The following is a 25,836-nucleotide window of genomic DNA, read 5'->3' on the forward strand; positions in this document are numbered from 1 at the left end:
AAAAGCTACTTAAATGTCCTAATTGAACTAAGGCCTAATTCAGGCTTAATCTTAACCCTGTTTCTGAATCCAGGCTAATGTGTTTAGGTGTTAGCAGTTAGGCTTCCTGTTTTAATTCATGGCTGTGTCCGAAATCACTCTTTATTTATTTACAAATCCATCAAACAACTGTGGTGAGTATCAGTCAGTCAAACAAGCACGGTGAATCATGTCATCTTTTCTTATTGCCACTTGCACTTCATGTAACATGTATAGCATAGCCTTCTCTGTCAGCACAGGATTAACATGAGATAAATGCAGGGAGATAGTCAGGCTGACGGAGAAGATTTAAGAACTAGACACGCATCCAAACTTTAATTGAGGTTAATTGTAAAAGTACAAGGGCTTTAGATACTACTTTGGATGTGATTAGCTTAAAGAACACTGTACATTGTTTGGTTCCAGAGAATCAAATAGATTCTCCCCACTCAGTGAAACACCCACTGAGAATCCTGTTGAATGTGCCCTAGTCATTGGCGATTCTATTACATGGAACGTGAAAGTAGAGACACCAGCCACCATAGTCACATGTTTGCCGGGAGCCAGAGCGCCTGACATCAAAGCAAATTTAAAAGTGCTGGCTAATGCTAATCGTAAATTCTCTAAGATTATTATTCACGTCGGCACTAATGATGTCCAACTTCGCCAGTCAGAGATCACTAAAATTAACGTTAAAGAGGTGTGTGAAGTCGCAAGTACGATGTCAGGCACTGTAAAATGCTCTGGCCCCCTTCCTGTTCGAAGGAGGGATGAGATAGTTTGTAGACTGTCCTCACTCAATGGCTGGCTGTCTAAGTGGTGTCTGCAAAATAATATAGAATTCATAGACAATTGGAAATGTTTTTGGGGTAGACCTGACCAGTTGAAAAGAGATGGTATTCATCCCTCCTGGGATGGTGCTGCTCTTCTCTCTAGTAATATGGCACATAGTCTTAGAGCTCAAACATGACAATCTGGGTCTCAGGTCAGGAAACAGACAAACTGGCTAAACCGACCGTCTGCTAGCTGTCTCACGTCACTGAGGTCAGATAGATCCCATCACATAGAGACTCTTTCACCTAGATATCATCATATAGAGACTGTGTCTGTTCCCCGAATTAGGAAATACAAAAAACTTCCAAACTCATCTAAGGGTAAAAATTGGATTGATGTTCAAAAAAAAAAAGATTTAATACAAATTAACAAATGATAAAGCTCGGGTTGCTAAATAATCGATCCCTTACTTCAAAAGCACTTATTGTTAATGATATGATTACAGACTATAACCTAGATGTGCTGTGTTTGACAGAAACCTGGCTAAAACCAAACAATTACATTACTTTAAATGAGTCCACCCCCAAGATTATGGTTATAAACATGAACCTCGTATGAAAGGCAAAGGGGGAGGTGTTGCTGTAATTTATAGTAATATTTTCAGAATTACTAAGAAGTCTAGTTTCAAATATAACTATTTTGAAGTGTTGGTGCTTAATGTAACAATATCTAATGTAAATGATAAATCACATTTAGATTTGTGCTGGCTACTGTATACAGGCCACCAGGGCACCATACAGACTTTATCAAATAATTTGCTGACTTTCTATCAGAGTTAGTACTGGCTGCAGATAAAGTCCTAATTGTTGGTGATTTTAATATACTTGTAGATAACGAAAAAGAGGCATTGGCATTTAAAGACATTCTTAACTCTATTGGAGTCAGACAACACGTGTCAGGTCCTACTCATTGTCGTAATCATACTCTAGATCTAATATTATCACATGGAATCAATGTTGATGCCCGTTGAATATCTGCAGCAGAGCGATGACATCTAAGATCATTATCTAGTCTCGTGTAAACTTCATTTAGCAAAGGCTGCAAAGCCGACTCCATGTTACAAATATGTTAGACCTATCACTTCTGCCACTAAAGATTGCTTTATAAATAATCTTCCTGATCAGCTTCATTATCTGAGAATCCCAGATAGCTTAGAAGAACTCAATATTCGACAGAAAGTTTTAACTCTCTCTTTTCCAGCACTTCATACACAGTTGCTCCTTTGCGCTCAAAGAAGGTTAAAGAAAACAGTCCAACACCATGGTACAACGAGCACACTCAGGCCCTTAAGAGAGCAGCCAGAAAATGGAGCGCAACTGGAAGAAAACAAAACTAGAGGTATTTCGCATTTCATGGAAAGAGGGCACGATTGCATCCTTAAAAACTGCTAGATCTGCTTATTTTTCAACCCTATTAGAAGAAAATAAACAAAACCCTAGGTATTTATTTGAAACAGTGGCTAAACTAACGAAAAATAAAGATTCAAGCCCAGATGTTTGCAAGCAGCACAGCAGTAATGACTTTATGAACTTCTTTACTTACAAGATTGATCATATCAGGGAGAAAATTATAACTATGCAACTGTCTACTGCAGTATCGCATCAGACAGTGCATTGTATTCTACCGTAGTCTCCCTGACGAAAAATTTGATTCATTCATTGCTATAGGAGAGGGTGAATTTTATAATCTCGTTAAATCATCTAAATCGACAACATGTATGTTAGACCCTATACCGACTAAACTACTGAAAGAGATGCTTCCAGAGGTCAAAGATCCTATTCTTAATGTCATTAATTAATCTTTGTCATTAGGATATGTACCAAAAACTTTTAAGCTGGCTATGATTAAACAGCTTGTTAAAAAACGCAACTTGATCCTGCAGAATTAGTCAATTACAGGCCGATCTTGAATCTACCTTTTCTGTCAAAGATCTTCACAACTATGTTCCTTTTTAGAAAGAGATGGTATCTGCAAGGATTTTTAATCAGGATTTAAACCGTACCATAGTACTGAGACAGCTCTCATTAGAGTCAAAAATGATTTGCTCTTATCATAAGATCGTGGTTGCATCTCTCTATTAGTGTTACACGATCTTAGTGCTGCATTTGACACTATCGACCACAACATTCTTTTAAATAGACTCGAAAATGATTTTGGCTTTAGTGGAATTGCACTAGCATTGTTTAAATCATACTTATCTGACCGTTATCAGTTTGTAGAAGTAAATAAAGAGATATCTTATCGGTCAAAAGTTCAGTATGGTGTACTACAAGGCTCAGTACTAGGACAGTTGCTGTTCACTCTGTATATGCTACCCTTAGGAGATATCATTAGGAAGCATGGCATTAGTTTTCACTGTTATGCTGATGATACTCAGCTCTATATTTCTTCACGCCCTGTCGAAATTTACCAATCCACAACATTAATGGAATGCATAGCTGATATAAAAAACTGGATGACTAGTAATTTCCTACTACTTAATTCTGAAAAATCAGAGATTCTAATTATTGGACAAAAAACGTCCTCACGTAATAACCTAGAATACTGTCTAACACTTGATGGCTGCTCTGTCAAGTCCTCGTCGTTGGTTAGGAACCTGGGTGTGCTCTTTGATACCAATCTTTCATTTGAAAGTCACGTGTCTAGTATCTGTAAAACCGCATTTTTTCATCTTAAAATTATATCTAAATTACGTTATATGCTCTCAATTAAAAATGCAAAACAATTAGTTCATGCGTTCATGACATCAAGGCTAGATTATTGTAATTCTCTACTGTGTGGTTGCCCTGCACGTTTAATAAATAAACTACAGCTGGTCCAAAATGCAGCAGCTAGAGTTCTTATCAGAACCAGGAAGTATGAACATTTTTGCCCTGTTCTGTCAACACTGTATTGGCTCCCTATTAAACATCGTATAAATTTTAAAAACATATTGCTCATTACTTACAAAGCACTAAATGGTTTAGCTCCCCAGTACTTGAGCGAGCTCTAAACGCATTATAGTCCTTCACGTCTATTGCGATCTAAAAATTCCGGCCAGTAATACCTAGATTATCAAAATCGACTGCTGGTGGTAGATCCTTTTCCTATTTAGCACCAAAACTTTGGAACAATCTTCCTAGCATTGTCCGGGAAGCAGACACAGTCTTTCAGTTCAAATCTAGACTAAAAACACATCTCTTTGGCTTACCATATACATAACACATTATAGACTTCTATAATTCAATGTTTGGCTGCATAGTTTAGATCAGCCGGAACCGGGAACACTTCCCATAATTCCTGATGTACTTGGTACATCATAAGAAGGATGGCGTCTACGGTAATATTAGTCTCTCTGTTTATCCCGAGGTTTACCGCAGTCCGCCGGATCCAGGCCATATCCGGATCTGATAAAGGACCATCGCATGGACACAATGACAACGCATCCCTGAAAGGCCAGCTTCATCAGCCCTGTGAAGGCCTCATGGACATCTCAACAAACTTGTCTCCATACCGATGTGATGACTCCGTCCCCCAACCAGATGGAACTGGATAAATATTGTGAAAGTTCTGATCCAGTCTGACTTCTGACCTATAATGCTGACTGAACGGGAATGCGACGTCATGATTGACAGCTGTGATTGACACCTTCTCTAATCAATGTAGTCACCAAGGCACCAACAGACCTTTTTAGGGAATTTTCGGGAGGAGATTGGAGCGTCAACTTTAATTTATACATGTCCATAACTGTTTATTTCACACAGTAAATTTTGTATTAACCGTTTTTGCTGCAGTGAAGGCGGAACCTTGATATCGCAGATTTACTTCCTGCTCGCTAATGCACAGAATCAGGTCCCACGTTACTACTGCGTAGAAGCAGGTCCCAAATCTGCACAAGATGTCAGCGCCATATTGGGACTTTGGCGGCTTCACTTTTTACCAATGGAAGAGAGTGACGGGGTGTCGTCCATTTTGTTTTTACAGTCTATGGCTCCACCTCAGTCCTCCAGACCCCTGGCTCCACCTAGGCTGCTCTTCACCGCGGCTCCGCCTTGGCCTCCAGATCCTCCGCTGTCGCTCGGTCTCCTCGGCTCCACCCGGGTCTTCACTTCCACCAGCTCTGCCTCTGTCAGTCATCTCTCTGGCTCCACCCAGCCTCTCCACCAAGGCTCTACCATGGCGCCTCCCTCCATCAGCTCCAGCGTGGGCCCTCAGTCTGTTAGCATTGTTTGAAGTCTCTCCCTGGCCCAGTCCCAATTTGCCTACTTATACTACGACCTTAAAGTATGTGCTCTTTTTGTGAAGAAAAAGTACATACTTTTGAGTGTGAAGCAAAAGAGAAGGCAAGCTTTGGGACATACTATCATTTCATCTTTAACAGACAGATCTGTTGTGTTCATCCTGTCACCGTAAACTGCCCTGTCAATTATCTTGTCACAGTTAAAATCCTCCATTCAATCTAATTTAATTTCCTACCGTTTCGGAGACCACGTTCACCTGCCAGTCGTGGGTTTTTATTGCGGAGACTCTCCTCATGTGTTTGCAATTTGAATATAATGATGCATTTAAAAGGTAATGGCTAAAAATATCTTTACAAAAGTTCACAATCCTGCTGCAGATGCAATATGATGTAGACAACGTTGAATAAATAAATTTTCGTCAAGTTAGACACTGATACTTAATCACTCAAACCCCTTTATCTAGACCTCTCTACATAACCACCGTCCTCCATGTCTGTAGTTTTTTAGCACTTTTCACTCGTGTTTGTAGTTCTAACCGAATCCTTGTCCAAACGCCCGATGGGTTGTGGGCAATATTACTCGTTAGAGTGTGCATTGATCTGCACTTCAGATTCTGACCGGAAATAGTAGACCATCCGGGTATCTTTGGAACACTCATTTCAACATACTTCGATTTAGGACGTACTAATTCTATTTTCGAATACTATTTAGGACGGATAGTATGCGAATTGGGACTGGGCCCCTGGCTGCTTTCGCCGTCGTCTCCTGCCTAGCTCATCTCCGTCCGTGGTGTTCACTTCTCCCAGCTCTGCGTCCTCCTCCTAAGTCCCAGTTCATCTGTTGCCATGGTTTTTGATTTGCCCGCATGTGCTACACCTGTGTCTAGTTAATTATCTTGTTTAGTCCTTAGTGTTTTTCTGTGCATTTATATCCCCGTATTGGTTTCTTTTTCCTTCTTTTTTTGTCAGATCTTGTCATTTTTATAGTGGTTGGTCTGTTTACAGTATTTTTGTCTCCTGAGAGACCCTGAGAAGTGTTTTAGTTTGTTTTGATTAAAGATACTTGCTATACAACCTTTTATTTTTGTTTTGCTGCATCCACTGCGTGACAGACAGCATTTACTATATAAAACTAAATTCTCTAAACTGTAGGTTTATTACTTAATACAACCATCAAGGCTTGTAACGAAACAAACTTTTAATGTACATTGTTCTGTGGGTAAAAGATTGCTTTACATTCCTGTATTAACAAGGTTTGAAACTCGTCCATAGAAGACTGTGTTGTTGTAACACTTCACAACTATGAGAGGAATGTAATGATCATAGGTTGCCTATTGCGTCTAAAAACAAGACAAAATTGTACAGTGAAGTTAACATAAACAGCGCTGCCTACCCCCCCACCCCTTTTTTTACCATGAGGCCGAAATAATGTGGAACATTTGTGCATGTCAATAATAGCAGTGATTATTCTAAACGAATTAAAGCATATCTGGCTGTATGCTATAACAGGATTGAATGTCTCACTGTGAAAAGAAATGCATTTTTAAAATGACAACGTACTAATACAGCCTTATTATAGATTTATATTGCATCTCCTAATATTGTTGTTTAGTTCAAATATTAGAAAGAAATTGAACTGTAGATATGTGATGCAGTTCTAATTGGAGCAGCTCTGAAGCACTTATGCATTACTTTAACATGTAGTATATTGGGCAGTGGGGCATTATTAGAGGTGTGAATGTTTTTAGCAAAGTGAAACAAACTACACATAAATCGAAACCAGTGTTAAAGCATTAAAAATACACATTTGGCAGAAATAAAAATAGTTTAAATCTAATTTGTCTGTGCTCGCATCTCATTATGCCATCGCTGACTGCACAGCAACACAACATGTTACTACTTTTCAAACATTTTGACTCCATATTTATTTACACAGAGGAGATCACCATGGAAACATCTCTGCAATAACCTTCCTCCTGCTTATTATGTTGCCATGGCAGCCATCCCAGAATAGTCCTTTTCAGTTTGTCCCTCCCTCGTGTTTATGACTCACAACCTGCAGGGGAAACCACAATTCAGCCCGTATCTCATGATGTTCCTCCTCAACATTTTTACTAGAACATAAGAACTGGATCTCAAAGAGGGGAACTCCATTAAAACACACACAATAATGTGACTATGGAGACCACACTGATCAAAACCATTTAAAGGGGGGATGGGGCAAGATTTTCTACATAAGAGAGTTTTTAGTATTGCGTGAAATCATATGCAAATAAGTAAATAAAACACGTAAACAAAGAATTAAACAGTGAACGGGAAATTATCTCCCATTTGGCCTTGATCATATTAACTATTGTGGCAAAAATCTATTTACTTATTCAAAAACTCTTCCATCCTCCATGCGCATGGGGAAAACCAACTGAAATATTAATAATATTTGCAGTCCTCAGAAGTAACCTACATACACAGGTAGCCAACGCCCTTGCTGCAACAAACCCTCCCACAAAGAACAGGATGAACCTATTGAAAAAACGAAAACCATGCTTTGTGTTGTACTGTACTCTAGATAGAGTATAACATATATGTCTGTTATGCCTCAGCAGTGTTAAAAAAACACCTGGCATGTGTGTGGATTCAGTTTACGTTATCTAAATAAGTATGCACAGCTGTCTGTTAGGAGGGATACATTTTTTGAAGTAGCGCATGCAGATTATATTTTCTGACATTGTTATCTTCTGATAATGTGTATTTCATACCTTGCCAATGCATGTATGAAAAGGACATTAACAGAAGCTAAAAATATGCTTTTAAAAATATTATTTTACTAGTAAAGGTTAACATAGTACAGCCTATATACAAACAATTTAAAAAAATATTATAAAAAGTATTTTTTAAATATCTACTTGTAAAATATATATTTGTAAATATCTGCATTTAATAAAAATATTGCAGATATTTTTAAAGAAATTTTATTTTTACAAATATAATGATATATTAATATATAATTTAATTACAATACAAAATCTACATGATATAACAGTTAAACATAACTATTTTATTTTACATAAGTTCATTATAACTGCCAAAAAAATGTTTTCCAGACTAATTTGTGTTTGGGGAACAAAAACTACCCGTCACCTGATCAGTAGTGAAAAAATGTCATATCCTTTAACATTACAACTTATATTGTTTGGCTGGATGGAACTATGCTTTTTGCCTATTGTGTGGCTGTGTTCAGCATCAATGAAAGCTTTCAAGCTTTACATTAGAGACTGTGCATACTCCCTGCAGTAAAACTAGCTGTTTACTTTTACAAGTAAAAACACAACCAAGAGTGCACATTTGAGATCACTTTGTTCTGCGCTGTTATCTTTAAACTTCAAATAAAGTGGCTCCTCTTATCCCCCAAAGTTGATCCCAGGACACACCCGAAAAAATTCATCCTCTCTGCCCCTCCTTGTTCTTTTCCCTTCCTTCGCTTCTTGGTATAGCACCGCGTGCATTGTAGTCATACGGGATGACTCACCCTGACACACCAACTCTGACTGCTGTTATTCACTCTAGTTCATACAAGCAGACACACCTATGAGCCATTCACCAGGAAACACCCGTTCCCACATATCCTAGTATTGAACTGTTACTATATTTTTTATGACTACTCTAGCATCGTTGGATAACTCACTTTATCCAAATGAAAAGCATGAGATCCTCTTGTTTAGATTAGATGTGACTAATCTCACAAATATGCATTTACTTCAAACTACAGAGCTTTGTTGCATTTGCTGTGGCCATTTCGTGCCCCCCCCCCCCCCCTCCCCTCACCCCTCACATGGTTTTGGAACTCTGCAGAAAAGCATGACTGTTTTGTTCCTTGACATTCTTCGCCTGTTTGTTATCCAAAAGTTTTTATTGCATTGGGGAGACAAAACTCCTACACCACGAAAGCAACAAGAGAACACTGGAACACATGCACACTGTTCCAGTTGTTTCAAACGTTTTGTCTGTTCTTCTGATTACAGTATTTCTAAGATGTCTTATAATGTCGTAAGGTTTTCAAGTACCGGCTTCTGCGATATATTTCTTGTATATTTCATGTGTTTTTACTCAAAGCAACTTGCCACTCCCTTTGCTTCTTTACAAGGCAGACAGTATAACTTTTTTCTCGTTTGGAGAATTCATCCTTTGCTTACCATTACACAGCCCTGAATATGGGTGTGACACGTGGATTTGTTCACTATGCGCCTCAGGCTTTTCTCTCTACTTGTCTGTCTTTCCGTCTGTTTGCCTCAAAACCAACCAACCACCCTCCTTCCCACCCCAGAACCACATATGCACACCTACACTGTTTACCTGGATTGCTGATGTGATCTAAGGCAGCTGAAACAGCCCTTTAAATGAAGCAACCACATACGTCTTACTCAATCAAATGTGAATTAGACCTTGTGAAACCTATTTTGTGAAATTAGGGCAGGTTAAAACGAAACAAAACTAGTTAGGGAGAATTTAGGGGTTTAGTGGAACGTGAGATGCCTCAAGGAAAGGTTCTTTTTGATGAATGATTGATCTGGTCGCTGAATGGTTAATTCTTCAACAAACGAACCCTTTGCAGTAAACATAAAACCGGAAGAACTAAAAAAGTGGCAACGGTAGGGTATAGGTGGCAAGTCCGATTAAATCCGTATTCCAGGTCTTGCAGGTATCTCATCAGCCATGCAAATCATGTGAAAATCAATATTGCTGCTTCAGGTTAGGTATACATTTCACTTTACTTTACTCTTGGGGTTACTTTTTATCTAACAACTTTACATATAGTGTGTGTGTGTGTGTTAAATATTAAGTTGATTCATCACAGACGGGTAGTTGTGTTGGATTTAATATATTATTTACATTATCGATTAAGACATTTTTGAGGCGGACATGCAAAGGCCATCACATATCTTCAATTTGCTGTATTGCGTAATGCAAACATCTTGAGTTAGCTATAGATGCAGAGAATCCATCTTCAAAGGTTTGTGCTCTGAATTGCATACTTGCCTCAGTGAACTATCACAAATTAGTCTAATTACATTTAATTGAAAACTGGATTTAAAATGTTCACAGCCTTTATGATCTGAGTTAATTAGAATCATTATTCTATTTTTTTCTATATTAGTTCATTGCATTTGTCATTGCGAGCATCTGTTACTTTGTTCATTCATTCATTCATTCATTCATTCATTATATTGACTGTTAAATGAAAAATTGGAACAGCTGATAACAAACATGGTATAACAATACATTCAAACACTTGCTGCATTAAAAAGATCAAGCTCTGCTTTGTTATAACAAATTCCTGAGGTATTATTCTAGCTTTCTTGAACGTTCTGACTCATGTTTATATAACGTTCTAAAAAACATACAAATTGTATTTTTCTGTGACTGTTATTTAGCCAATTAAGCCTTGTTTGTTGGCTGTCTGATCAGTTTGAATGAACTGTTGTCTTTGTAGCTTGTTTACAATGAATAAACAAATATCTCTGTACTTTGTTATACCTCATTTTAGACATGCACAAATCATTTAGTCAATATATACCTGAAAGGTAATCGATTTGAGTTCATAAATTGTAGCTTTTAACCATATAAAAATGTAAAATACTCAAACATGGAGCACTAATACCCTTAAAAAAACAAGACTTTATGTTATTTTTACTTGTTATTCTTATTCAAAGATTCAATTGTTTAACTGCAGTGATATTTCATCAATTCTGTTGTCACAAAATGAGAATGAAACTCCTCAGAGATTTACACTGGATTTTCTAGTATGAAAATGCTATGGAAATTATGTTGGACTAGTTTATAGACACAGTGAACACATTATAAAAGGCAATAAGCCCTCCTTTAGATGGCTACACATATTTGATCTTTGTCATTAAAAACAAATGAAAATGAACAAAAGTAGGAAAAGAATCCTACGTAAGCTAATTGAAAATTATTTGTCAGAAAATGTATGCATTATGCATACGCACGACATTGTGGGACACATATGAACACAACAGAATATATAGAAGACTAAGTTGTCACATGGGGTCACAAGAGTATAGCCTACTCAGCAGCATTTGATTTAATCAAACCTCACAAATGTGTTTTTTTTTGCTTGTATTTTTCTTAGAACATCTAGTTAAACACTCTATTCTGCTATGCAAAGTAAAATTCCAATATCATTTTCGCTGTATCTGGATGAGACCAATAAAACCAGACTATAGCATCAACAGTCAAATAATGAAAACTAATTAAATAAATTAACAGATATATACTTTTTTGTGATGTGTTGTACCTTTTTTAGGAAGAGACATGCACAAAAAAAAATCATTTTACAAATGTACTAGTCTTTGCTTAGTTTGTGCCCTTCCTAAAAGATTGGGATCATGTGCCACCATCCCATGTAACATTTTATATTACACAATAGTATAAGGCAACGGGGGTAGTTGTCCCAGTTTCTACTCTGGTTTACTCCATGCTAATTTTTGAAAGTCAATTTCTGTACAGTCACATTAAAATCTTGACTAAATAGAAATTCCACCATTATTGCCAAACATTTTTTATGGAACATCGTAGGCCCTTATGTTTGCAATGTATAAAACACTTAACAAATTGCCAACTTGCACCAACCTGATAATTAAAATGAGTCTGACTCTTGTCCTAAGAATACAGTTTCAATCCAATCCACATTCACGCGCTTTATCGCTACGTTAAACCTACATGTCACTCAAACAGTAGGTGGGCTGGACTAAAATTATAAGGGTCCACTCCCCTACTACACCGTTACCCCCGCCCTCTTCTCCAGTGAAGAACTCCACAGACCTAGCCTAAACTCTGCCATTCTCCATAGCCCGGAGTTACAAGCACACTGAGGAAAAGAAATAGCACTAAAGTGAGAGGAAGAGAGAGAGAAGTAACTAACAAAAACAAGAAAATAATAGAGCGAGGCTTCAAGCCTCGAGAAAGAAAGAGAGTACACGAATACGTCAAAGTTTAGTTTGGAAAGCGTGGTGGAAAACTTTTCTGGGCTGTGGCAGAAAGCTGTGGACCGCGGATGATGCCAGAGCAAAGGTGTTGAAGGTTCCAGGTATGTTTGTGTATCTCCTGAGGTTAATGAGTTATGCAGTTCTGGTGAGCGACGCTCACGTTGCATTTAAAGTAGTTTTCCAGAGTCTGTCAGTGAACTTATAATATTCTTAATTATGCCGCCTAACGCTATATATTTGCTTATTTAGTTCGTAGGAAGTCTATTATATGTCATACAATCTCAAACTTATCATCAGTGTTGTTGAAGATGTAGAGGGTGGGTGTGTATCTGCTCAATTGTCATCTGTTGCGCATGTTATTTTTTCTCCTTGCATTACTGAAGTTTGTTCAGAATGAAGCATTTATTTGGTTAAACTCGATCTGCTAAATCATTCAGAAGAAAAAAGGATTTATAATAAAGGCAAATATTCTGGGGGTTTGCATGTCATGCAAAAGATACACCAAAAGAGTGCAACGTGGATAAGGTTGTCTCTGACTTTGGTTGCATGACTTTGCCCACGCTGTAAAATAAAATAAAAAAAGTTTAAAAGAAAGCTATATGCACGCACTATATTATAATTTTCACCTCTGACAGAAATTCATTTTTATACAGTAACATAAAGTCGTTTCACACTTCCATAGAATTTTTATCTTTCCTCTTGAAACGAGTATTAGCCTATCCTGCCATACCAAATCTGGTCATAGCTCAAGATTTTTGGTCAACGTCAGCACATATTCTGCACTGTGGATGAATCGTTTTCTCATATTTTTCTGCTTACTTTTTTTTTATGACGGAGTTTTAATTTGTTTTAAATATTCTTAAATTTAGTTTGGGAATTCTGTCCTGTTTTGCCTTGATTTTCTTAACCTGGAGCCCTGGCCAGGGTGTGGGCAGTGAGTAAGAGGGGGTGAAGGGAGGAGGGGGTAATGGAATGTAGTGGTTTGGAAAGACTTACTAATTGAAACCAGGTTTGAAGCACAGAGGGGAAAAAAGTAAGACTTGCTATGCACGAGAAAGAATAAGGTGTTTTATTCACGCCCGACTGCGCCATGACTTTAAGTTTGTTCAGTAGGATCTCTGAAGGTTTCTTATAACAAAATAATAGAATAGAGGAAGAGATAAAAGAGAGTGAGACTGACATAAAGGGGAGTGTTGCAAATAAGTGCTGAGAGTTTGGAGATATCCATGGAGTGTTGACATCCAAAAAGCTGTCTTTCAGTTTATCTGATTTAAGATATCTTTTAAAAATGTCCACAAGCAGATTTTTTACATTTGGAGCCCATCCCCCTTCTCCTGCCACACCCAAAGCTTTCTTCTGTTTTGTCAGAACAGATGACTCCATAGCAGACTAAAGCAGTCAACCAGTAGTACTGTACTATATTAAAGCTGTAATAAATCAACTTTATTGTCAAATCAAATTTTAAATTGTCAAAATTTCCGATTTTTTTCATAAACTAGAAAAATTTGGCTGTGCAATGGTATGTCTTTGGAGTCCGATGTTAAGTTTTCTATGTGTGTGGCTGCCTCAATTTCAGCAATCTCTTTCAACCTTGGTTATACTTGAAGGTTACAAAGTGTTTGGTTTAAAACAGAACAGTGAGCTTCTTGCTTATCTTGAATGTTATAGGATTTGAATGTTGAGTGGAAACAATGTTTGGTGGCCTGTGTGTCTTTATCTGATGCGTGATTGTCCTGGAGGTTTACAGTGGAGGCACAACTTTCTCCTCCTCTGTATTGATAGGTCAGATTAGGGTGTGCTTCGTAGGACCTTCTATTCCAGTGTGAAAATGGAAAGAGTCTGGACTTGTGCACACTTCCTTTGTCGTTTCCTTAAAGGCTTGTCGAGGACTTGCGATGGGAACGCCAAGGGAGGAGTGGTAGGCTTCGTAATGGAATGTTTCATTCTCTTATTTGTTTGTTTTTTCACATCTTGAATCTTCATTTTTTTTTCAAAAGGGTACAGAATGAAAGAAATCAACTCTGTGAATATGTGATTATCCATCATAGATAAGTTGTCAGCACACTTGCTTTTGTAGATAATACCTTACAGGATGTAGGGATCATTTGAAGAGTTTTGAAGTATGAAGTCTGAGCTGAAGACTTTGTTGCATTATCTTGGTACACGTCTTCCTGTTCAGACAGACTCTGGAGTTATCATCATTCCATGGTTGAGAAATACTGGCTTGAAGCTAATACAAAGTTGGACAATACATTATGGATTTGCCAATATGGTTCTGAGTCAGAGTCAAGCATTCACATTTCACAATTTAGTACAGAGAACAGAGTAACAGTCTTGTGCACACATACCTTAATCAAGGGCAGATTCTCAAGAAGTTGTTTTTTTTAGCCCTTATGTAGTTTTTTAGTATCAAGAGATTTGTCTTTACGTACAATACACTTTTATTATTATGATACATTTTGGCATTTCCAATTGATCCCATTTACTGCCCCTACTTCTGCAATCCAGTTGGATTACTAGATTACATTTGCTGTTGTGCTTGAAATAGAAGATACAGTCTGCTTTTGATTAAGGTTTAGGATCACATGACAGTAGGATGGTTTGTCTGTTTATAGTTTATAAGCTTCAATTTCCAAGGCTGGCCATTTTGGTCTGACATTAATGCTTCAATTATGTGTGCGTCCTCTTGTTTTCAGAAACAGATACTTTTAGAAATGGTGTGCTTCATACGCTTAAACCGTAATTTACTTGGGTAACAAGTAAATCGGTTATAAGGTAAAAAGTGTTTACTGCTAACTACTAGTACTTATATAGTTAAAGGTACACTGTGTAGGAATTTCTCCCATCTAGCGGTGAAATTATATTTTGCATTCAAACTAATAGTGCTCCCTAGCGCCTCGCTTTTTCAAATGCGTGTTGCAACTACGGTAGCCATTATGTACCAAGAAGTTATGACAACATATCGGGATAGCTTTCCCCCAGACATCTACCCTCGCTTTTTTTGCGACGAGTATTCCTTCTCCTGTGGCTCGGCATAAGTATGATCCAGCATTATGAAGTACCGTGCAGTGGAACCTTTCAAATTTGCCGGGACAGTGACAAGTGCCTCTCACTGATCTCCTTGTCCATTTCAGCTGGTTTCAGTCACGTGACACTGGCTCTGAACGAAAAGACGTTGTGGAAACGCGTTGAGGTAGGCTAGTGCTTTTTGTTCCTCTCTGCTATTATAGTTTTTCAAAATGGCGGAACAACATGGAAGCCTCCTTGGACTTACCCGTTCAAGGTAAATAAAGATAAGAAATTCTTCACTTACCAGGATAAATCAGATCATTGGCAGAGGTAATTTTAAACAAATGAGGACATATTTATGAATAAAGACATTGATTTTAGCTAATAAAATACTTAAAAAACTACACAGTGTACATTTAAAGGTCACTGTTTGTTCAGGTGTTATTCTATCCGGATTTGATTACAATATGCTTCAAGTATGTTTCAAGTAAATGTAAAATGACTAAATATTTCATATCAATGAATAACAGCAAAGATATACACTGCAGTGACACTACATACATGGCTTCCTGACGTAAGAGCTGCTTGCGACGATATTGTTTCGAAGTTGCACGCTTATTTGGATAAAGTATTTTATATGGCAAATTAAACACTGAGGCCATATTTTAATAGTTCTAATGCATTCAAAAGTATTCTTTAAGGAGATTTGATGATCTGCATTTATTGACGTAGACTTAACATTTGACTACAGATCGAACTACATCACACCATTTCAGTAATGTAGGTATGCACATCTACTTGTTTACAACAGCACAAGGAGACGCAGCAGAGGTTAGAATAGATCATTCTAGGTGCAGTTTACATGAGTTTGTTTCTAGTTGAATTGTAGATAAGAGCTAAGATCTGACAAATTTAGATGTTTCAAACCACATACCCTTTCACTTCTACAAAACATTTGGCAGTGCTGTTTCAGACCTAACTATAAAACCATATGATGGTAGCTGGTAAGCGAACCACCTTCCCATCAGTCATCACTATGTATTTGATTGCTGACTCATATCCTTTGACTCCGTTTGAAAAGCCTTGTTAACAGGATAAACAAACATGTCAGGATAGACAAAAAACGTAACTCAATGTGAATACTGACAGCCTTTAGCTAATATACAACATGTATCTGAATTATGTAAATGTTTCTCTAGCATTTCTTTAATCAAGATTGTTCAAGTTTGCTCCTCTAAAAAGTTGAAATTTCTACAATAATATTGAAAGCGTATGTTTTTGCACGAGAGTTTGGTCACTTTGTGGGTTTGAATTGAGTCCATGTGGAAGTAAAAGTTGAATTTTTAACCAAATTGTAGTTATCCTTTTTATGTATGAGCTCTTGCTTCGTAAAAATTGCCTGCCTCTTGCAAGAAAATGAATGATGAGCATTTAATGGAGAAATATGACTTACACTTGTTGTAATAAAAAGTATCCTGTAATTGCTTTGGAAAAACGTGTCTGCTAAAGAGCCAAGTAACCAAGCATCTTCTGTAAGCAATGCCAAAGGCCACAATTTATGTTATTGCATTGTGCAATGGCTGACTGTATGTCTGTGCGTCTGTTATTAAACATTACAATGTTTAATGGAAAAAGTGTGGCATTAAACCCTAGCAGTGGCTTTTCTATAATTAGTGGTTTGGTTGTTTGCCCAACAATTCTATCACTTATCTACCCCTCTGCATTGCTGAACCTTTACAAATGTGAGCAATTGCACAACTATATATCCACATTTACATTGGAGCAGTAAGACCTTTTAAACCATGCAAACAATAGTTTTACGACTACTTTTGCTGTGCAGTAATCAGTGTAATGAGGGGCTCTGTTAGCCTTTATACACTTGGAAATCGGCTGGCTTCCTTCCTTTAATGAAATAAGAAAAGGATCAGGTTTCTTTGCTTCATTGGGTGTTAGTAAGTAGAAACTTTGAAAGAGTACCCTGTTTTTGTACAGCTCAGACCCACTGGGTGAGTTAAGTGGTTGGGTAGAGAGTAGGACATTGCTTTGGAGTTAGTCACTGCAGGAGAGGCTGGGCTCTCTTCCAGTTGGCCTGACGGCTCTATCAAGGAATGCGTGTGACTGGAGCCCTGGGTGGGGCTCTCAGCTCTCTGTGCGCTATGTGCGGGCTTGAGAGATGGTGTGCGTGTAGTTTCTCTCTTATTGTCCGAAGGGCGTGTCCCCAGCTTTGGATTTGCAAGGTTTGCCGCCTGTGTTGTGCTATAAAGTCTGCTCTTTTTAGATTTGCACAGTTGTTGCTAAACGACCTCTGCCAGATGGAAGCATTACTGTGTCCTCTGACACAACTTAGACCTGTGATTATGGTTGCGTTTTGTACTAGTACCAGTCTTTCTGGAGCACGACAATAGAAACTTTATGCAAGGATATTTATTCCGTGAAATTAATTGGTTGCAAAGATTTTAAAAGCTAAATGGCATTATTTTAAATTCAGTACGTGCAAAATTTTGTTAGTAAGAATTATTAGTGAGCTGGTTTGAAACCTGTGGTTTAGTTCGGCTAGCTCCACCTTTAGCGAGGTGACAGCAAACTTGATACAACTAAGTGCAGGGTTAGTAGATGTCACCCGTTTGAGTGTACACAGCTGCTCTGCCAAATGTTGTTCTTTGCAAACAGTGTGACAGCCCCATCCAGACTGGCCTTTATCACAGCGAGCCTATTACTATTTCAGTCACAGCTCAGAAATAACCATCCGTTAATGAAACAACAGGGTAGTGATAGGTTCTAGCAATGGTTTTCAAATAATAGACAAAGAAGTTAGAGCTGGCAAAGAGAAAAAGTAATGCGTTTTCGTTCCTTCTGATTCGACCCCTTCAGAATAGCAGCTCATTTTCAGGACGTATTGTGCAAACTCCTCATCAAGTGTTTGCTTTTTTAAAAAGTTTAGAGCAAAGTTTTTTCCATTATTTTTTCAGTGGGACAGAGAAGTACTTTGATTATAAGTTAGGGTAAATATACTATTTTCTTGGGGCAGCTTTAAATGAACACTTTTGCTGTTAACAGTTGTTTTCTAGCAGAGCAATAACAGTGGAATTGTACCGAGGAGAATTGATATCAGGGCAGGTCCACGCAAGCATGTACCTGTCTGTGCTGATTTCAGCATTTGTTTGCAGTGCTAGTGTTACATGAAGTCTTTTCATGTTTTTCTGCTGTAAAGTAACCATATCTGTGAATCGACTTCAGTCATAAGGCTTAAAAAAGATATTAGTGTCACTGAAACCACATTTAATTGATCTCTCTTATAGTGTTCACATGAAACGCTCATACATCTTGTCTCGCTTGGCCTGAAAGACATGTTTATGTAACGAAACGAATTCCCAACATTTCTCTAGCCTAGACCAAAAGGCTTAAAACAGATATCTCTTTGTCCTCATCCTCCTCCATGCAGAAATTATCAAAAGGGAATGCTAAATTGGACTGGAAGCCACGGGACAGCTTCAAAGGCCATGCGTCATGAAGGACAATTCAACACTTTAAAGATTTAAATATTGTATATAAGAGCTTATGGCACTTGTATTCACAAACTCAGTAGTTTATGTCCTTGATACTACCTCTCTGAGTTGAGGGAGTATTTTATTTGTTGTTTTGTAAGAAGTCATTTGATTTAACCTTGATAAAAGCCTTGCATGAGATTATACAATTTACACTTATCAGTTTTGGTTAACTAGAGAGTTGCATTATTTAAACAAATAGGCTACTGAGTGGAGCAAATATTGAACTACTTGACAGAGGAGTTGTTTCCCACATGATTTGACCATCTAAACCTTTTCCTTAAATGAAATGAAAAACTACTCACCCCTCTCCCTCTTTTTTAAATGTAAGATAAGAGTGGATAATGACGTTTGATCATTTGGTTTCTGTGAAATTAAATGAGTGAAATGACTGCGTAGTTTAGTCTCCAGTGTCTTCGGCCATACCATGTGACTAGTGGAGCTTTTAGGCGATCAAATGAGGATTTGCACATGATGTTTGCTTTCCTGTGAGAAACTTACATGAACTTTAATTTTGCTTGTGGCAAGTGACAGTTTCATGGCATTGGCATGGTTACTATGAATGGCTTAATACATCTCACTTGGTTTTAGTTTACAGTCATCTTGAATTACTTCCTGACATCAACGTTGCAAACAAAGGCCTAGGTGACTGTGAGAATTTAACTTACTGACATATACGTTTTTAATTTTAGACAAGTGAAATTGACTCTTGAATCTTTTAATTAAACAGTAAAATCTGAGTATGACTCGCAATTTCACTCTTTCTGTAGCTGCTCAAACAGATTCCCAGTGTTCAGAGCACAGGGTGGATTTGCAGTCATGTGAAGATGAGTTTATGTTGAGGGAGTGATGTTGGTAATTGTATTTAACAATAGCTACTTATCAAACTTGGAATTTAAACACAAAGCTAATTGCGTGTTTCTGCCTAGGCAAAAACTATTCAGACAATTATTTAACAGAAACACTTAAAGGAAATATTTAAGCTTGTGCAGACACATAAGCTCCTGTCTTGCAAAGGAAAACTCCCTGTGTTGTGTGCTCATATTGTAACTGTTACAGTCACTGTCGCCCTCTTAGGGCAAACCAAAGTATAAAACCAACTAGGGTGGGGCTGCATTTTTGAAGGAAAAGGGAAATTTAGTCTGCCTGATTCACTAGCCTAAGGTCTCGAAACCATGCAAACTAAACTATTTAGCTATATTAAGAGCTTTTCACTTTAAAAGATAACATGGTGTTGGTTGTTTTAATCTTTTCCACTGAATGTACATTTTGTAATTGACCATTTTCGATTGGTCGGACTATTTGATGCATGGAAATATTTGGAAAACACATTGCTTTCTTTCAGAATATAACGGAAGACGGGAGAGAGTTTGAGCTTTAGCCTCGGGAATCCAGTAGGTTCCCTTATCCTCCCGGAGTTAAAGTACATTTTTGCAAGGTTTTATTTGATCAATTTGTTTGGAATGTTAATGCTAAATAGAATTATTACAGTGCACTTAAACCTGTCAAAACTGATATGATTTTATAGAAGGTGCATTCTAAATTATTTGTTAATAACTAAATCAATTCAACTTTTTAAATCTTAAAATTATTTTAGAATTAAGATTTGCACTCATTTTATTGTTAAACATAAATTCAACACCTACTGTGACAAGTCAACATTCAGAAGTATGACACTCCTTATGCACGTTTGTCTTCTCTCAATGGCAGACCAGCCATTAAGAAGTGCTCTTTCCTATTGCCACAGTCTAGTTTAAGACACTGGTTTTCCTCAATGCTGCAAAATATGCTTGCTTGAAAAAACATTTGATTATATCTTAATGAATAGAAGAAAAAAACTTCAATATCTATGTTAATTTGTTCAGATGTCTTTAGTCTTTATGCTCGTTGTGCAGTCAGACCATCTCTGGAGGTACTCTGAGTGTAAAGTGGGGTTGGCTTATAACGTGTATAAAACATCAGCTATTGTATAAGACCAACTAGAAGCTTCTGCTAATCAGTTGTTTTGACAGCGGACTGAATGAAAGCATGAGCGGTATCTCCTACTTGCCTTTCAGCAAGAACTACTTGATATATTATGTTATATCACCAAAATAGGATTCATGGGCTAAGCTGTTTCTTTTCAAATCTACTGAGTCAATTTTTAAAACCGTTAGCCTAAATCCAGGGGTTTCCTTTTGCTTGTTTTGTTCCAATGTCTTACACACTATAATAAGTTGCTTTTTGTTGCTAGACCTCAAAGCGTGGGTCCTTTAGGTCCCCATTACAACTCAACAGTTAACAAAGTGTTCCATTTCATTGCTGAAGTCTTATGGTTGCACAAACACTGGCGGTATTATGAAGTATCTGCTTACATGGATCATAACAGATCATATGATTTTGGGTGAGAGCCATACTTTAAGCAGATACCCTCCAAATAATGCTCTAGTAGTATCATGGTGTATACTCTTGTGAAAGCTAAATGTTGTCTCACAATCACATATGGTCGTTTGAAATGTGCCTGCTGGGCCACAAATAATGTATTATACACTGGTTTAGTGGCAAGAGCCTTTTAACTATAAATGTTCTACTGTCTATATAATAAAGTAGACAAACAAGCAATGAAAAAAAGCATGTCGTTTAGACTGTAATATTGACTTAGCCTACCTGTCGAGGAGAAAGCAGGCAACGTCAGCGAATCCACTCTTTTGAAATCTTTCTCCTGCATTAGCTCTTTCCACCTGGAAAAAGCTATCCCGACATTGACTCTTGTTTTTTGTAATCTCCAGTCAAGTTTCCTTTTCCGTTTAATTTTGGACTTTTTTGGCGACGAGGATTTCTTCTCCTGTGGCGCGGCATATGTATGCCATTAAAAATAATGCAATGCAGCCTTTTAAAGTTGCTGGGGCAGTGACAAGCACCTCTCACTGCTCTGCTCCTCCATTCCTGCTACTTTCAGTTACGTGACGCTGGCTCTGGACGAAAACGCGTTGTGGAAACGCGTTGGCCTAGTACTTTTTTACCCTCTCTGCTATTATAGTTTTTCAAGATGGCGGAACGACATGGAAGCCTCCGTGGACCTACCAGTCACATGTATATAAAGATAATAAATTCTTCGTTTACGAGGATAAGTCAGATAATTGGCAGAGGTATTTGTACACCATTGAGGACATATTTATGAATAAAAATATTGATTTTAGATAATAAAATACCTAAAAAACTACAAATAGTCCCTTTAAAGTATGTAGGCCTAAAGAGAACCTTTGGATCTTGACGAACTATCCCTTTAAGAGGCAGAACATTTAACAACCTGGGAGTGAAATAATAAGCTTTTGCAGGGATTGCTAGGGAGTTCGTGAGTACACAGCACTGTAGGTTTTCCCCTTCTCCTTTCATAAATACTGACTTTAGCCAACAATAATAAGGATTTTTTTCCTGGCTTTGGTTTCACCGCTTCAATGTCTCATGTTTTACATTTCTCCCACTGTGGACTTTGTTTCACTGAAATTGCATGCACTGTAAAAAAATTATATGATCAATAAGTTATGACTACATGTGTTTTTACATTGCTTTTACTCATAAAAAAGTTGAAATTGCTTAAATTATTTTGATAAACAAAATTGAGTTGAATCTTGTATAACTTAAGTATGACTCAAGTCATTTTTATGTAATTTAAGTTTAAGTGACTTTAACATCCAAGTTGATTGTATACTAAATATAAGGCAGCGACTTTTTTTTTCAGTGCAAAGTGTTCTGATATCTATTAAGTGCAAAATATTGTGAATTATGCTGTTGCATGTGCGATGTGATGACAATTATTATTTTTTTTTGAATTTGTAATTTAACAACCTGTGACAGTCACATAATACAATCTAATATACAAGCCTTGTAATCTTTCATTGCATGGCACAGTGTTTTTTTCTCTTCAGTGTTGTTTATAATGTTGATGCTGTCTATCCCCTTAATATTTGTCCGCCTCTCTAATAGTCCTTTAGCATAAGTAGAATATTTTGTGTACAATTCAAATGTGGACCACGCAAATGTTTTGTGGTCTGTGCCGTGGTATCGAGGGAAGCCAGATTGACACTCTCAAATTATCTTTCTGTACTGTCCTGCCCTGTCTTGCCTGGAGAACAATGGTCAACATGGACTCAAAACCAGGCCTCCCTCTTTCTCCCCATATTTTGTGGGAGGCAAGTGTTATTTATAAATTTGGGGGGAGGGAATGTTCTCATTCTAGAAAGTAAACAGAATTTCTCTGGTCCATTATGATGAATCCTTTTAGAGTCCCTATTCCCAGAAGAGAGACTGTACATTTTAAAATGTACAATCTTATAAAGGTGAATTATCAACTTTTAGAATTACTTTCTTAAGAACATATAACATTAAACATTTTCTGAGGCTATGTTTACACGGAAACGATCTGAAGAGAAAAGTGGCGTTGCGTTATCACTTTTTATTCTGCGTTTAGACGAGCGTTATCGGGGGAAATCCGCGTGCATATGATGACGCAAAAGAGTGTGAAATTCGATGTAGTATGCACTCCAGGCGGCTAGGTGTCAATGTGAAGCACTGCGACACAACAACACCTATATCTGAGAATATTTTGTACAACTGCTGAAAAGACTCTTGTACGTTTATCAGAGCTGCTATGGCAACTTGAAGGTCCAACGTATGGAAAAATCCGGAATATTGGGGTTATTTTCCTGTAATGGCGCATGCCTGTGACGTAAACACGTACGCGACGAGAGCCTCAGTGAGCAGATTTGCGTTTTTACTGTTTAGATGGGAACGCGACGGTGGATCGTTTTTAAGATTTCCACTCTGGAGGGTGGTTTCACTTTTTTGCGTTTTTAAGCCTCCAAAACGCCGTCGCCGTGTAAACGAAAGGTACATCCGGATAAAATATTTTTAAGGTTTCACCCAGAATCGTTCTCGTGTAAACGGGGCCTAAGAACATATACTTTTCTTTCTTACTTCTAGATGAACATAAAACTAATATAGGCACAGACTAGAACACAGAATAAAAACAACAACTTTAACTATGATTTTTTTATTTAATTTTTGAATGACCATAAACATTTGCAGTTCCTTGACCGTTGACGAAAGAGTAAATATATTTCAATTTATTTAATTAACTTTATCTCTCATTGCTCAGTTTCATGAATAGTGGAGAGTTTCACACTAGCCTTCAATATTTGTCAGTATTGTATTCACACATTTTATTTTGAGTGTACATTCCTTCGGTAACCCACTAAGGTCAGTGTCAGGCTTTTTTCAGAAGTGGGTATACTTACTATTTTTCAGGTTACTTGAATAACTCTCATACATGATCCCACCAAATTCATGATCACATGAGACTGATCACGTGCTGCTAATGGCTATGTACTTTTTTTCTCATTCAGCATGTGCCCAGTTTCTCATTATTATTATTATTATTATTATTATTATTATTATAGAGATTTCAAAATTCTGGATCTAATTAGATATTTTGTAGCTGTTATGTTATTTTATATTTATACTGTTACTGCTATTACATAGTTATTCTGAGATCATACAATAAAATAAATTCAGTGCCACTGTATCAAGTATATAATTTATAATTAAAATGAACTAGAACTTTATTTGAAAAAGTTTAGTGAAATATGCAAGTAGGTGTTTTCATATCCAAAAGGTCCTGTGTAATTGTAGTGTAGATGATTGTGAGGGGGTGATATCTCTAAAACAATTAACTTATTGTTTTGAAAGCTGGAATGCCTGGTCCACATGTCAGCTAAATAACTCCATGTTAAGCAGTGCTCATCAAGTAAAAACCTCCCTGCTCTGCAAGCTACTGTTTGATATTAATTTTAAGTATATCAGATGGTTTTAAATGTTTAAGCTGAATGCTAAACTGAGCCTAATACATTTAGTGACTGTAGCGTTTGTCTTATTTGCAATACATAAGAAGTTATTTCTCTTGTTGTGAAGTGTTTTTATGTTGTTCAGTGCTTTGTCAAAGCTAAAGAAATACATGGGAAACCGATAGTGTGTTCAAACTAGAAAGATATGCGAAGTTCCCAAAGAGAAATCATGCTAATTTAATCAACTTTTTGTTGGAGATTGTATTGCCATCTAGTGGTCACATGTTGATCCTCATTTACAGTTGTTTTTTTATGTGTGTATTAAGGAAAGAACAAGTGCTGACACGGTCCACACTAGGGAGCAGGCGAAGAAGCAACACATTTAGAGGTATACTGAATTAATAGATGCATGTTATAGCTATGTGATGTTAATAGCTACATGTAATTTGCAGCATAGCAATTGGTGAAAAGTTTTGTATAACATTTTTAGATAATTGCTTTTGCTCATTTATAACTTAATCAAAACTACACATTAGGCAACATATACCTAGTATATTTGGTATTGTACTATAACAGTTCTACTGTTTTATTGTGTAATGTTTTCTCATTTTATTTATTTATTGATTATTTGTATTTTTTAAAAAGATGGCTGACGAGCAGGAAACAAGGGAAGTGCTTTACCCACAGTGGATGGGCCCTGATAAGCATGGGCTCACCATAGAACAAAAAGGTCAAGGAGAGATTTTTGTCACAGAGGTGAAAGAAGAGTCCCCTGCTGCTCATACTGGAAATGTATATGAAGGTATGTAGTTAAAATAACCCTGCATGTTCTGATGTACTGTGCAAACATTTAGAAAATCTTATTTTCTTATATTTCTAGAATATTTGATACTCGGAGCAACATTTGAGCAGCATTCCCTTTTTTGGTGTTGAGCTATTGTCTGTGAGCTAATGCTCTTGTAGTTCTTCCAAATAAAATTTACATATTGTTTAGTTTGAACTTCCCATGTACTGCCCTTTGTAACAGGTGACCAAATTGTGGGGGCCACCATTTACTTTGACAACATGAGCTCAGAAGAAACAGCTGAGCTACTGAAGACTCTAAACCGACATAAGGTTGGACTAAAATTACAAAACAAGACTGGAGACAAGTCACCTTGCCGCTCTCCAATGGGAACATTGTCTTGGGAAGGACGTGGAGGGTTAGGCGGCTCTAGTTCAGACATTCTCCTGGTAATGTGACCTAAATTTTTGGTCCATGTGTTATATGGTACCAGCACCTTGACCATGTGAACCATACATTTTATTAATTTTAAATGTTGTAATTCAGCATTGGTACACATTGTATTAGAACAAACATTGTTATAGTCAGTGTCAACTGATTT

At 37.2% G+C, this 25,836-nt stretch overlaps 1 protein-coding gene across 17 annotated transcripts in view; it reads left to right on the plus strand.

The window, feature by feature from the left end:
• The first annotated feature begins 11,873 nt into the window (after positions 1 to 11,873).
• ahnak (AHNAK nucleoprotein) overlaps positions 11,874 to 25,836 on the plus strand; it is a 33,429-nt gene continuing 19,466 nt past the window's right edge. For all 17 annotated transcript variants that reach the window (XM_077235989.1, XM_077235991.1, XM_077235999.1 and 14 more), the window contains exons 1-4: positions 11,874 to 12,176; positions 24,778 to 24,839; positions 25,097 to 25,253; positions 25,479 to 25,684. In XM_077235989.1, coding sequence (XP_077092104.1) covers positions 25,097 to 25,253; positions 25,479 to 25,684 — 363 coding nt within the window. In that variant the 5' untranslated portion in view covers positions 11,874 to 12,176; positions 24,778 to 24,839. The remainder of the gene's footprint in view (positions 12,177 to 24,777; positions 24,840 to 25,096; positions 25,254 to 25,478; positions 25,685 to 25,836) is intronic.

Source organism: Siphateles boraxobius, unplaced genomic scaffold (assembly GCF_051911475.1).
Source record: "Siphateles boraxobius isolate OS27281-9 unplaced genomic scaffold, OSU_SipBor_1 2, whole genome shotgun sequence".
Lineage (NCBI taxonomy): Eukaryota > Metazoa > Chordata > Actinopteri > Cypriniformes > Leuciscidae > Siphateles > Siphateles boraxobius.